This window comes from Dermochelys coriacea, chromosome 8 (assembly GCF_009764565.3).
Source record: "Dermochelys coriacea isolate rDerCor1 chromosome 8, rDerCor1.pri.v4, whole genome shotgun sequence".
NCBI classification, from domain to species: domain Eukaryota; kingdom Metazoa; phylum Chordata; order Testudines; family Dermochelyidae; genus Dermochelys; species Dermochelys coriacea.
The window spans coordinates 49654190-49669779 of record NC_050075.1 but is presented as its reverse complement, the minus strand read 5'-3'; the positions used below and the strand labels follow the sequence as shown (position 1 = coordinate 49669779).

Genomic DNA, 15590 nt, shown 5'->3' with positions numbered 1-15590 from the left:
TGACAGAGTTTGAGAACTCAAGTATAGCTATGCGCATGATAACCAATTGCTCTAACAGTGCTTCTGCTAGCCAATTTACAGCAGTGCTAGCTGTCTTAGAGAAAGATCTTATTCTGTGTTCTTGGTCAGGAAGAAGTTGCTGTTATGGCAGTTGCCTAAGAGAGGGAAGAGTGCTTTATCTAGACTAAGATATAATGAAGAAAGAAAAGGAGTACTTGTAGCACCTTAGAGACTAACAAACTTATTTGAGCATAAGCTTTCGTGAGCTACAGCTCACTTCATTGGAATGCATCCGATGAAGTGAGCTGTAGCTCACAAAAGCTTATGCTCAAATAAAGTTGTTAGTCTCTAAGGTGCCACAAGTACTCCTTTTCTTTTTGCGTATACAGACTAACATGGCTGCTACTCTGAAACCTAAGATTTAATGATGTGCAGTTAGAACATGTTAGCTAACACACTGTAAAAGCTCAGTGTAGACAAGGCACACAGCCTGTAACATATGCTAAGCTGGTCACGTTAAAGCTCAGGAGATGCTTTGGCTTTTACTCAACCAAGTTTAGCACATGTTAAAGAATGCACTGTCTTGTGTACAGTAGACTTTTCAAACATGTTAGCTAGGGCAGTGGTTCTCAACCAGGGGTACATGTACCCCTCAGGGTACACAGATGTCTTCCAGAGGGTACATCAATTCATCTAGATATATATCTAGTTTTACAACAGGCTACATAAAAACCCCTCATGAAGTCAGTACAAACTAAAATTTCATAAAGACAATGACTAGTTTATACTCTCTATATGCTATACACCGAAATGTAAGTACACTATTTATAGTCCAATTGATTTATTTTATAATCATATGGTAAAAATGAGAAAGTAAGCAATTTTTCAGTAATAATGTGCTGTGACACTTTTGTATTTTTATGTCTGATTTTGTAAGCAAGTATTTTTTAAGTGAGGTGAAACTTGGGGTACACAAGATAAATCAGACTCCTGAAAGGGATACAGTAGTCTGGAATGGTTGAGAGCCATTGAGCTACGGTGATCAGATAGCAAGTATGAAAAATCAGGACAGAGGGTGGGGGGTAATAGGTGCCTATATAAGACAAAGCCCTGAATATCTGAACTGTCCCTATAAAATTGGGTCATCTGGTCACCCTAATGTTAGCTAATATGTTTCAACATATCTTAAATCTTAGTCTAGACAAGACCTAAGGGCAAGGAAGAAAAATGGCACCAGAATGAATGTGATTGGACAAAATCTAAGGAAACTGGCTTAGCTCTAGAGTGCTAATCAGGTGTAATGAAGAGAGGTCAGGTGCACATAAACGGCAATTTCACAGGTAATGAGGGGAAGCTAAAGTAGTCATGAATTTAATGTATTTTTAAAATACATGGATAGGGCATATTTTTCCTCTTGTGAAGATTATAGATCTGCCACATATGGAGGAATCCAAGCACTGTTACCTAAATACATTCTTTCCCTCTGATAGTTATTTACACAGATAGTATGCTCACAGAGACCAAAAATTGCAAACAGGGTGTCTAAACATAGGCTCCTAGATAAGAAATCTGATGTTTAATGATGCTTAGCATCTGCATCTGTCAATAAAAAGTTAAGCTCAACACCTCTGAAAAATCAGGTTTGTAATTTGCAAACCCTCAATCTCATCAATGACTCAGTCACGGCAGACCCTTGCATGAAGTCATTCACAGTATCTGATCCTAAAAAATGTGGAATTGGGAGCCCAACTTCCGGCACTCTTTGAAAATCTTAGACGAGACAAGGTGCAGGGAGCTTTTACTTTGACATAGCTAGGTGAGGTCAACCCTATACCTCCAACCAGCAGTTGAGTTCACCTAATTACAGCCCAGTAAAAACTACCTGTATCTTGTCTGGATTAAGATTTTACAGGAGGATAGCTAATGGATGAGTTATCTCGCTTTTTTTTTTTTTATTGAAGACAAAGCTGTTAACTTCAGTGGTACCCCACATATCCATAGGAGTCTGCATTAACAGATCCCAATGCAGGATCATGACTATACGATGCATATAATGTACATACAGGTCTCTAAAATGCTTTAGAACTGTAATTAGGTGCTGTAAAAATCTAAAAAGTTTGCATAGATGCTTATGCTGATTTTAAAATAGGATATATAACAACTCCTATAAAATGAGTGTGAAGTCTATGAACCATCATGTGGGCCAAATTCACAGCTCAGATTCACAGGAACTATGTTGATTTACACCAGCTGAGAATCTGGCCTTGAGTCTTTGACATGCTAAGCCCTAGAAGTGTTGAGATTATTTAGCACTTGCTCTGTTTTTAGGAGAAAAATACTTTGTAATTAGTTCCAGTCTCATTTTTACTTCTTTCAGAGAGCTCAAAACACTTGAGAACCATAAAAGTTCAAATCAAAATTACACAAAAAAATTACATACATCATAAAACTAGCTTTTTTACCAAGCAATTCCTCCTCTCTTCACCTCAGTCTCTCAAAAAGACATTAACTCAATATGAACAGTTTAAATTATTACTGCAAATTAAATTACTATTATCATTATTATTATGTATGCTATTTCTCAGTACACATAGACAAATTGCAGAGAGATGTATATAATTTTTTTTAGAAGAACTGTATTGCTTTCAATGAAAGGGCTCCTCTCCTGTAGGAGTATAACCATCACGTTACAGTCAAAGGATCAACAACCTGTGAACAACAGTTCACAATCACAACAGCAACACCTACCACAAATTTGGGTTTGCTGATAGCCACCACACTGGCCAGAAAATCTTCATCATATAGCTGGCTAAAAATATGGGAATTGTAGGCCACCACTATGGAGATTTCTTCCATCATTTTGTCAGCAAGCTCCCAGCCGTTAGCAGCAGCAGCAGGTTCACTATCCAACAATGAACCTTATCTCAGTTCTTTGTGGGTGATGGTCGCCCACACCCACCTGAAGAAGCTAGAGCGGGTGGAGCGTCACAAGAAAAACCACAACCAACCAAAGCAGCTCCTGTATGTAGTTTGTCTCTTGAGGTGGGAAAGGGGGATCTCTTATCTTTACAGGAAATGTGTATTATAAATGCCTGCTCACATTCTCAGAGAAAGTAGAAAAGTAATTTACTGAAGTTTTCACAAATCCTAGGAAACTATTTAATTCCCTCTGTTCATCCCAAAGTTCTTTGTAATGATTCACTCTTTAAATCCAATATTTATCCACAGGCAGATGATTCTTCTTGTTGGGGGAGTTTGGTTTTCTACTGAATTCTTGCTTTATGCTTATTCTGCAGATTGAAAGAAAAGGAGTGTATAAATGACCTCTCGCATACCCTTCAAGGAATTTTTCACAAGTTTATAAAGCTATCCTCAGAAATACTTGAAAAGGTAGTCACTTTCTTCTGCACAGTTTTAGGTTGTCATTTGTGTCACTTAGGGTTTTTGGAAAACCTGTACGAAAATTAAAGCACAAGTAGGGCTGCTACAGCAACAATATCAAATTACAAGCAAGAGTCCCAGCTATGGTGGAGATTTAACAGATGTTAGTTTCCTTTTGTAACCCAGAGAGTAAAACAGTCACCTCAAAAAGGGAAGAATATGATGAAAAATTCAATAATCTTTTATCTAAACTGTCTATACTCTAAAAAGGAAATATTTCAGGCAAAAGAAAACCAATAGAAATCCACATTATTTTTCCCGGGCTTGATTGTCCTTAGCATGAAATATTCAGGACTTCTGTAACTTTTAATTATAAAAGTGATAGGGTCTCAGACAGAGTACAGTAGCCCTGTTGGTTGCTTCCTAGAGAATCGGTCCTGTCAAATCGTTTGTTTAAAATCCATATGACAAAGAAAAACTGCTAAAACTGAAAGAATAATTTGGAAAATGATAAAAGAAATGGAAAGTTATCAAATTATAAATGAAAATATAGTTCTACAGAAAAGTATGAATTGATTTAAAGAAATAAACAAAACATACCCTCTGAGAAAAACTCCCTTACGCACAGTTTTACTAGGAAAAGTAATCATTGCCAAATGAACACAGAGTAAAATTATATTGTCTGTGCTTCTATTTAGCCCCATTTATTACATTTTTTACCCCCTCTGGTAGCATTTTGTTCCAGCGACGAAAACTCCAACCTGTGCAAGAAATATAAATGGATTCAGTTGGGTGTTTTTCTCAAATCAGAATGAATGCTGGACACTGCAAACCTTACAGAGATTTCCAGTCCAAATTGCCAGTAGTATATTGTCACACGCTTGCTTTCCAGAATAAACAGGATAAGATCAACGTTGCTCTTCTCTTTTTCCTGTTTTTCCTGAAGTATCTTTCAAAGATTACATGCGTATTTAAATAGCACACCACGTGTTATTTGCATTTGAATAGGAAACTTGAGCAACAGCTGTAGTGTTCAGGATTAAAAACCAACATCTCTTTTGCTTAAATGGAGGAGGAAAAAAATTACGCGTTATTGCCAGGAAACAGAAGTGTTCTAATAGGGTTATGGCAAACAAAAATGAGGCACTTGAGGTGAAATCCTTGAGATTAAGACAGTTTCTGATCATCTTTAACCCTTGCAGGAGAAAGAAAAATATTTTCACTTGAAATTTATCTGCAATGAAGCTTTTGTGCTATATATTTCTGCTTTGCTTAGATGAGGTTGTCTTATAATATTTCTTTTACTTGTTTCCCTCAGGAGAGGTAATTCAGATTCAAAAATTAGAGTGATATCCAGTGAACAATTTGTTTATCAAGGAGTCCAGCAGATAGATCATACCTTATATTATAAAATCTTATATTTTCAGAAGAGCTGTAACTTGTACTGGGAACTTCTTCACATATGTCCTCTTCTGCTTCATGGCTTCAGGTTTTTCTTATAGCAACACTTGCTGGCACTGAAAGCAGTTCTTCCTGCATTCACATTTCTCTCAGTCATGGTGACTCAGTGTGTGCGGACAGTATCTGTATATGAGGTGTGCTAACAAAGACACCTGTTGTAGGAGGTGAAGAAAGAAACTTCCCATAATTCCACACTCCTTGCTGGCAGCTGTACAGAGGCTGCAAACAGGGACTGAAAATACATTTGAACAGTCATGTATGTATCAAGGGAGCTAGCACACAGTACAACAACAAGCATTCCTGCGATAGTGAGAGCACAACTTAATTCTACAACAAGGGTAGGGGGTAAAGAATGCAGATATGCAAAATAATACCCAGCTCAGATCATTAAATCCTTCTAGTCAACTTTTCGCTGGTCAGAGATTATGGGGCAGATTTTACTCTCATTTTACAGCAGAACAGTTCACTGACTTAAAAGGGTATTTTTTCAATCATGTGAGCTCAGCTGAGTTAGCCTGATGTGACTGAAAAGTCCTGTTAGAATGCAGGCAAGTTGTGTTGACTGACTGGATTGTAGCCCAGGAAGAGCCTAAACTGCAACATGGCCAGCACCTGCATCTTAACAGCGCTTTTCAGTCATGTTAAGATAACCCAATTGAGCTAACACAATTAAAAACACAACCTGTCTGCCTATCAAGACATGGCCCAGAGTATCATTTCACTGAAATTGGGAAGAGGGGATATGCCTTTTCTACAGATACAGCTCACAATCTCTTCAAGTCTGCCCACGTGTTTTCTGAACTTGAATACCGAGCCCCTCAGCAACAAAGATTTTTAAGCACTCCTTTGATAAATAACATATCAGACATATGATGTAAAATCTATGTGCAGACTAGAGCTGCCTCACCTTACTCCTCATCCTTTGTAACAAATGCTGCTGCTTTGCATAACAACACACAGGTACTGCAGCAGCAGTCATCAAGGAAGTGATGAAGCAGTTTTCCTGTGTCATTTGTATTTCAACCAGGTGTTCATGGGGAGGCAGAAGGGCAATCTTAGCCAGCCAACAGATGGCTAGGACAGCTGCACAAGATTATACCAGTTAATATAACTGACCTGAATCACATATGCTGGGATTTTACACATTTGGATGAAAAGAAAATACCAATGGAATATTACTGAATTTTGCATAACATTTACCTTTATGCAGCAAAATTCTGCTTATCATCAGATAAGATTCCCTCCCACCCTACCTCTAGCAATGTCTTATTGCCATATGACAAGGGATCTTTCGCCTGAATGACTGAAAAGAGTGGGTGAGGTAACTTCTATTATTGGAAGAGATGTGAAAGAGAATGCAGCTAGAAAGCTTGTCTCTCTCTCCATCCACCTTGTCTCTCTAATATCCTAGGACCAACATGGCTCAACCCTCACTAAAAAGAGGATGGACCTAAGCAGGTCATCTAGTCCAACCCCCCTACTCAAAGCAGGACCAATCCCCAATTTTTGCCCCGATCTCTAAATGGCCCCCTCAAGGATTGAACTCACAACCCTAAGGTTGAGCAGGCCAATGCTCAAACCACTGAGCTATCCCAGCCCTAGAACTACTATGCAGATTCTACTTAACACATGAGCTGGGGGGGCCCTGCCTGTGCTGACTCCTCTCCTCCATTCTTCCTCCCTCTCCAGAGGTCCCTACCAAGACATCCCACCTGCCACATCCCTCCTCACTGCCACCCCGGGAAGGGACAACACACTGCATCCCTTCTCCCCCCCTCTCCCTGGAAGCTGGGGGGAGGCAGTAGAGAAGAGCCCTAGGCCAGCAGTCCGGGGTGGGGCTCAGGCTGGCCTGGCTGGGGCTCCTCCAGCTGTGGGGGGGTTGAAGGAGAGAGGTAGGGATGGGGCCTCAGGCAGAAGGGGTGGGCCCGGGGAGGCTAGCCTCCCCCAAGGGGGCTTTCAGCAGCTGCCTATGCCACTGGAGACTGGCAGGATAGGAGATTTTAGGCATCTGCTCATTATTTTATATTCTAATTGTTCAGTGTCAGATAGTGGGAAAGTTATTTTTAGACAAACTCAGTTCCTCAAAGATATTACAAATGTCAGTAGAAGTCATAGCCAGGCACTTCTAAGGCACTCTAGAGAGGTTTGGTCTTCTTACCCCCCTTCCTTCAGATACTCACTTATCACTAAAAAGAAAAGGAATACTTGTGGCACCTTAGAGACTAACAAATTTATTAGAGCATAAGCTTCGTGAGCTACAGCTCACTTCATCGGATGCATTTGGTGGAAAAAAAAAAACTTTTTTTTTCCACCAAATGCATCCGATGAAGTGAGCTGTAGCTCACGAAAGCTTATGCTCTAATAAACTTTTTTTTTTCCACCAAATGCATCCAATGAAGTGAGCTGTAGCTCACGAAAGCTTATGCTCTAATAAATTTGTTAGTCTCTAAGGTGCCACAAGTACTCCTTTTCTTTTTGCGAATACAGACTAACACGGCTGCTACTCTGAAACCTGTCACTTATCACTGAAATGATAAAAAGGCTTAAGGAGTGTAACTGGTGCAAGGCAATTTGGGAGACAAGCACACAAAGGTAAGGGCCTGCAACTGAAACTAGCTGCAGCTTTGCATGCACATGAAGGAAGACAGCTCTCTTCCACACAAAAAAACCCCAAAAAATCACTTCACCTTTTCTTTTCTTGTTCTTCTTTCTCTATTTTATGGGAGGTGACATATGTTGAAAAGAGATGACAACACCTATTAAAGAGCTGTACAAATTCTGCCATGGCTTCCTGTTTTGACATGTTTCCAAGGGCTGCCCATTCTTTCCTCCTATCATTTCCCAGATTCGATTCTTGCTAAGCATTCACTGCAGCCACTCCTTTTATGAAGCAGAGTTTGGAGTTTCCTTCAGTTACTCCAAGTTGGATTCATTAACATAACAGACTTCAGACAATTACATTCAAACCTGTTTGTATAGCACTTGAGGTGCCACTTGGCAGCGTTTAAGAGATTTTTGCATAGTTTTTCAACCAATACAGGATGAACAATGGTACTATCATACCTCTTTTATAACTTCCCCACCATGTAATGAGAGGTAAGATTTGTTTCAAATGCAGCCATTAAAGTGGAAAACAGCTGATTAGAACAGAAAGCTTGTTTATCCCACATTAAAGGTCTACCCTACTTCTTACCCCAAGAGTATTACTGGCAATTAAGAAGCCAGAGGAGTGGACAAAAAAAAAAAAATTCTAGCTCTTAATTTGTATAGGGAGTAATATTACTCTCCCACAGAGTTAAATATCACAGAAAAACCTCTCAGGACTGTAAAATGGCTGATCAAACCTGGGCAATCCCAGACAACACTGCTGCCCTCCAGAAAGAGTTTAATCCCACCCTCTTCATTAGGCTGATTCCTAGGGTAAATCACACTTTTGTAGCCTGGGGAATGCCAGACCAGCCTTGATTTAGGTGTTATCTACCTCAAGTTAAGCAATAATCAATACAGTCCTATGAGAAGGAATATTAACCATTACATAAGTAACTGGCTGGAAACAATCATAGTAAAAGCTCATATTCTAATTATGAACTAGTTCAAATTTTAAGAGAAACATAATTTATTAGAAACCCTGTGGATTTTCTGACAGGTTTCAGAGTAGCAGCCGTGTTAGTTTGTATCTGCACAAAGAAAAGGAGTACTTGTGGCACCTTACAGATTAACACATTTATTTGAGCATAAGCTTTCGTGAGCTACAGCTCACTTCATCGGATGCTCACGAAAGCTTATGCTCAAATAAATGTGTTAATCTCTAAGGTGCCACAAGTCCTCCTTTTCTTTTTGTGGATTTTCTGTTTTTACACAAACATTAAGTATAAAGTGATATTCATGGAGAGTGTCATGTAACTTCATAGCAGTGGTGTATGCTGCACCAGCTGCCTATTGCTGGGCAAAAGCTTTTCATGGTTTTACTTTTAAGTGCGAGATAACATGGCCTACATTTTAAAAAATGTTTGTGTGCGCACCTGAGTTGTGCCTGCAAAAATCCCGCCCACATGTGTACAAATCAGGCTTTTACATGCACTAAGATACGTATACATGCAAATCCTTGACTTTTGCAAGTGTATTGCCTTCCTTGTAACTTGGGTGCAGGCAAAATTGTGCACTCAATCTTACAGATTTAAACCAGCAAACCAATATACTTTATTGAGTTACTGTTATTCTTCCGGTGGTAGCAGAGGTTAGCAGGACTGAAATTGCTGAGGTACAGCCTTTTCCAACAAGCCGGTGACTCTGGAATTCTCTCCCCCTCAATATAAATCTGTAGCAAGTTTTAGAGAAAAGGTCAAAACTTTTGCTTCTTTTTTATTTCATGGCTGTGTTCTGGCTGCGTTTGAATTATTTACTGCATGCGTGGGTGAAGGAAGGGGTGATGAGATTTGTTTCCCTTACTTTGTTCTACTCCTATTTTAAAGTTAAAAAAAAAAAGCAGCTTTAAAATGGTTCAGGCCTTCTTTATAGATTATAAGGAAGCAAATTTTCAAAACCCAAACTCCTCCTTTCCTTCCTCCATCCTTTGCAAATCATATGTTTGCCACCCAGAAAGCTAACCCGACCCAGGTTCCCACTGTAGTTACTGATGAGTAAAGATCTGTCTGAGACCCACCTCCCAGACACTCTTTCCTTGGCTGTGCACAACAAAAGCCCTATTACCTTCCTTGGCATACACACCCCAAATGCAAAAGGCAAGGAGAGCAGGCCAGCTGTGGCTGCCCCAAAACATTGGCGATAAAGGGATTTTGAAGACCACTCCTTTCTAAACAGGGTGTAAAAAGGTTCATCTCAACTTTATGTGGAATTTCAGGTTTTGGGTTTAGCTGAAGCTTCAATTAAACCTGCAGGATATGAACCTGGCAAAACCAAATCCACCCCGTTTGGTTTTTAAAACCTGGGTGGATTTTAAACAGGCGATAACGCTCTGTAGCTGTGATTCTAACCCAGTGGTTCTCAACCTCTCTCAACTGTACTCCTTTCAGGAATCTGATTTGTCTTGCCTACTTCAAGTTTCATCTCACTTGAAAACGACTTGCTTATAAAACTAAGACATAAAAATACAAAAGTGTCACAGCACGCTATTACTGACAAATTGCTGACTTTCTCATTTTTACCATATAATTATAAAATAAATTGATTGGAATATAAATATTGTACTTATATTTCAGTGTAATATGAGAGTGTTTTTCACTTGTGAGCCTTGTCTGAAGCCTGAGCCCCAGGTGGCAGGGCTGAAGCAGGTAACTTAGCTTTGTCAGGTCCCCTCTGGCATGGAACCCCTGGCAGTTGCCTTGCTTGCCACCCCCTAATGCTGGCCCTGCACTTGTGACCCCCCTAACCCTGTCCCGTGACCCTTCTGGGGGCTGCAATCCCCAGGTTGAGAAACACTGATCTAGATGAGTTGAGTACTCCCTGGAAGACCTCTTAGTACCCGCAGAGGTACACGTACCCCTGGTTGAGGACCACTGTTCTAAACTACATATTGACACCCAGCAACATTCAGCTCCATCCAGCCTTTTAAATTATGGCTCTCTCACTTCTTACTGAATTAAATCCAGATTTTAAAATTTAAATATTTTACATTTCTTTCCTATATTCCTTATTTCATTTTCTTTCTAAAGCTATGTCTATACTACCACCCATAGGCACCAATTCCATGGGTGCTCTGGGGCTGGAGCACCCATGGGAAAAAGATGGTGGGTGCTGAGCACCCACTGGCAGCCCCCCATCAGAACCTCCTCCTTCCCCCAGCGCCTCCCACCCACCTGCGGCCTCACGGATCAGCGCCTCCCCCTCCGTCCCAGTGCCTCCTGCCTGACACAGATCAGCTTTTCACAGCATCAGGAGGCAGTGGGAGAGAGGGGGGAGGAGCAAGTGTGCAGTGCACTCAGGGGAGGGACGGAACTGGGCGGGAAGACGCAGGGTGGGGGCAGGAAGAAGCGGGGAAGAGGTGGAAAGAGCAAGGTGGGGTGGGGCATTGGGGGAAGGGGTGGAATGGGGGCGAGGCCTGGGGGAAGCACCCCCCGGCAGATTAGAAACTCTGTGCCTATACTACTGCTTGTGTTGGTATAGTTTATGTTGCTCAGGGGTGCAAAAAACCACCCCTGGGTGACATAAGTTACACCGACATAAGCACCAGTGAGGACAGCGCTAGGTCGGTGGGAGAGCTCGCTGGGGATGGTTTAATTATGTCGATGGGAAAGCTCTCTTGCGTCATTATAAAGCCGCTACACAAGAGATCTTACAGCGGTGCAGGTGCATCAATACAGTTATTCTGCTGTAAGGTCTCTAGTGTAGACATGGCCTAAGGCACTAGCAGTTATTTCCTTACTTTCCTCTCCCTGCTTCAGCTTCTTCAAGAAATCAATGGTGAATTACTCACTTCATGTCCTCTAGAAAATGTATATAGAGTTTTTTTTTAAAAAAAATCATCATCTATGCAAACCATTGTCCTTAACACTGTGTTTGTGTATAGCGGTCCTTTCCCCCACCCTCCACCTATGTTTTGGATGGGATTTTCAAAGGAGCCTAAATCCTGGTCTACACTACAGGTTAGGTCGAATTTAGCCGTGTTAGATGGATTTTAAAATGAATGCGTCCACACAACCAACCCCATTCCATCGACTTAAAGGACTCTTAAAATCAACTTCTGTACTCCTCCCTGGCGAGAGGAGTTGCACTAAAATCGACCTTGCTGGGTCGAATTTGAGGTAGTGCGGGCGCAAATCGACGGTATTGGCCTCTGGAAGCTATCCCAGAGTGCTCCATTGTGACTGCTCTGGACCGCACTTTGAACTCCAATGCACTAGCCAGGTACACAGGAAAAGCCTCTCCTCCCCACCCCTCCCGGGCTACCTTGGCAGTGATCCACCTATTTGTGTGATGAATTAATAAAGAATGCATGAATTTGAAACAATAATGACTTTATTGCCTCTGCAAGCGGTGATTGAAGGGGGGAGGGAGGGCAGTTGGCTTACAGGGAAGTAGAGTGAACCAAGGGGGTGGGTTTTCATCAAGGAGAAACAAACAGAACTTTCATACCGTAGCCTGGCCAGTCGTTAAACTGGTTTTCAAAGCTTCTCTGGTGCACACCACGCCCTCCTGTACTCTTCTAACTGCCCTGGTGTCTGGCTGTGTGTAATCAGCGGCCAGGCGATTTGCCTCAACCTCCCCCTCCACCATAAACGTCTCCCCCTTACTCTCACAGATATTGTGGAGCACACAGCAAGCAGTAATAACAATGGGAATATTGATTTCGCTGAGGTCTAACCGAATCAGTAAACTGCGCCAGCACGCTTTTAAACATCCAAATGCACATTCTATCACCATTCTGCACTTGCTCACCCTATAGTTGAACTGCTCCTGACCTCTGTCCAGGCTGCCTGTGTATGGCTTCATGAGCCATGGCATTAAGGGGTAGGCTGGGTCCCCAAGGATAACTATAGGCATTTCGACATCCGCAATGGTTATTTTCTGGTCTGGGAAGAAAATCCCTTGCTGCAGCTGTTGAAACAGACCAGAGTTCCTGAAGATGCGAGCGTCATGTACCTTTCCCGGCCATCCCATGTTGATGTCGGTGAAACGTCCCTTGTGATCCACCAGTGCTTGCAGCACCATTGAAAAGTACCCCTTAAGGTTTATGTACTCACTAACTTGGTAGTCCGGTGCCAAGATAGGGATATTGGTTCCGTCTATTGCCCCACCACAGTTAGAGAATCCCATCGCAGCAAAGCCATCCACTATGACCTGCACATTTCCCTGAGTCACTACCCTGGATAGCAGCAGATCTTTGATTGCGTTGGCTACTTGGATCACAACAGCCCCCACAGTAGATTTGCCCACTTCAAATTGATTCCTGACTGACTGGTAGCTGTCTGGCGTTGCAAACTTCCAGAGGGCTATCGCCACTTGCTTGTGAATTGTGAGGTCTGCTCTCATCTTGGTATTCTTGCGCTTCAGGGCAGGGGAAAGCAAGTCACAAAGTTCCATGAAAGTGCCCTTATACATGCGAACGTTTCGCAGCCACTGGGAATCGTCCCAGGCCTGCAACACTATGCGGTCCCACCAGAATGTGCTTGTTTCCCGGGCCCAGAATCGGCGTTCCACAGCATGAACCTGACCCATTACCACCATGATGTCCAAATTGCCAGGGCCCATACTCTGAGACAAGTCTGTGTCCATGTCCTCATCATTCTCGTCATCGCACTGTCATCGCCTGCTTTTGAGGGTTCTGGATCTGCATATACTGCTAGATAACGCGCGTGGTGTTTACAATGCTCATAACTGCCACGGTGATCTGACGGGGCTCCATGCTTGCCGTGCTTTGGCATCTGCAGGAGAGCAGAGTGGCAATGGAAGTGGCGGGTGGATGACAATGCTGACAGCAATATGGTGCCGTACGGAAAAAGACGTGAAACTATTGTCGGCCGTTGCTTTCACAGAGGGAGGGAAGAGGGAGCAAAGGGTAGGCTGGCAGCAGATGGTGCAGTACAACTGTAGCAGTCATTGTTTCCAGGCAGAGTGAATCTCCATGAGACAAAACTTAAGAAGAGAATGACCTGGAGTCACTCCCATTTATGTCCAGACACCCCTGACAGACCTCACTGAGGTCTGCCAGAAGCACCCATATCTGCCCAGGCGCCCCGACTGACCTCACCGAGGTTGGCCAAGAGCACCCAGGAGACGACGACGACAACAGCTACCAGTCATACTTCACCGTCTGCTGCCTCAAGGCAATGAGCTGCTGCTGTGTAGCAATGCAGTACCGCGTCTGCCAGCACCCAGGACATGTACGGTGACGTGAGCTGAGAGGGCTCCATGCTTGCCTTGGTATGGTGTCTGCACGGGGAACCCAGGAACAAAGATGCAAAACGATTGTCTGCTATTGCTTTCATGGAGGGGTGGGGGCTTACAACATGTACCCAGAACCAGCCGCAACAATGTTTTTGCTCCATCAGGCATTGGGATCTCAACCCAGAATTCCAATGGGCGGCGGAGACTGTGGGAACTGTGGGATAGCTACCCACAGTGCAATACTCTGGAAGTTGACGCTAGCCTCGGTACTGTGGATGCACTCCGCTAACTTAATGGTGTTAATGGTCTTAAGTGGGGACACATACAATCGACTGTATAAAATCGATTTCTAAAAAATAGACTTCTATAAATTCAACCTAATTTCGTAATGTAGACATACCCTTAAAGGCACAATAGAGCTACAATATTTAATCCTACTCTGCATTTTCAGCATGCTTTCTACAAGCAGAAAAACTCTTCAGGCCTAATTCTTCGTATACAGATTACAATGGGATTGTGAGATATAATGGAGGATAGAGTTTGCCTCATATAGATACCCTCCCTTGATTTTTCAAGGGACACCATCAACCTAATAAGCATCATACCTCTACCTGTTACAAATAATGCCTAGGATTATTGTAACTACATAGTAACACCTAGGATTACTCTAGCAGATGAGAGAAATAAATAAAAAAATGTCTATATATATGTGGAGTTGGTTTACTTTCTGAATTTGAGAGCACATTGTGTATGGTCAGTGTCACTATTTTCCCATCGCTTATTTGGTCTTTCACAAAACTTTAGAAAAAAATTTTAAAAGAAGAAAATTTGGTTTGTAAAACCATAAATATGTACAGGAGACTCTGAGGCAGGTGTGAACCTGACATGACTTTTAACACATTTGCTTTAAAATTAGCGACATTTCAAGTTGACGGTGTTCCCTTTAACCCTGATATGCTCTTTTGCTCCTACCAGTCAGCGTCTAGGCTTGGTAGGAAGTGTAAGAATGTGGCAGCTCCCGTCTAACATCAATTTGTATGCAGAAGGTTCAGGTTTTATTAGATTTCAAGTCTGTGTTCACCACTCAAATTAAAGAGGCAAAAAATCAGCCTTTGTCTTCTATTGTGTACAAAAGGCTCTATTTTGGATCTCAAGAAAAAGCTCTGAGAATTCTGGCTCTACTCTATAACAGCACTGCTTTAAAGTAACAAATGAAGTTGATCAGAAAATGAGGTGCTTTCAAGCAAATGTTAAAATTAATGTGAAAAAAGAGACATTATTTTGCTTTCTCCCATGTGATTGACCATATATAATGTAAATCTAGTGCTGTGGATACCTATGGGGTTCTCAGAACAATTTTTTTGGTGGCGTCAGAGTGTGGCCACCCACCCTTGCTGGTGGCCGCTCTGACAATTTGTCCAAACCCAAGCCCCACCGCACCAGACTAAAGTCCAGAGCCGGAGCCCAGGTCCCAAAACTTTAGAGGAATGCTACACCGGTATTTCTTCTGTTGAAGTAGCTGTCCTGGAGTGAAATGTCACGCTGCAGCTCTTTGTAATAGTATGGAGGACTACAAATAGACTTGGCAACTCTACTGGCATTTGAGGGAGCCCCTTAAGGATAAGTGATTAATTCAGCAGATACATTAACTGGACTTTCCGCGGTGTTTGAGTATGAAAGTAGACTTTCACATTGGCAATTCTTTTGATGCAGCTTTCATACATTGCATAATATTGTGATTATTGCTATGGCTGAATTCTCTACTGAGAATACCTGTTTTTCTAACATGGGCACGCTCCTTCCTTGTCCTCAGATGCCCCAGGAACCTCTCAGACTCAGTCTGTTGCGTGGCAACTTTGTATGATTTATTTATTTTCCCATCACTAATACAATCCCATGCAGAG

General features: G+C 42.2%; 1 protein-coding gene across 10 annotated transcripts in view; it reads right to left on the bottom strand.

Moving 5' to 3' along the window:
- RABGAP1L (RAB GTPase activating protein 1 like) overlaps positions 1-15590 on the bottom strand; it is a 531206-nt gene that overhangs the window by 54060 nt on the left and 461556 nt on the right. The window contains exons 1-2 of one of the 10 annotated variants that reach the window (XM_038413516.2): positions 4220-4978; positions 2749-3290 (exon numbers count right to left, since the gene is read on the bottom strand). The exons of 6 other annotated variants lie outside the window; for them this stretch is intronic. In XM_038413516.2, coding sequence (XP_038269444.1) covers positions 2749-2859 — 111 coding nt within the window. In that variant the 5' untranslated portion in view covers positions 2860-3290; positions 4220-4978. Of the gene's footprint in view, positions 1-2748; positions 5213-15590 lie in introns of those variants that run through there. 3 more of the 10 variants (XM_043491097.1, XM_043491098.1, XM_043491096.1) reach the window with 3 other exon arrangements.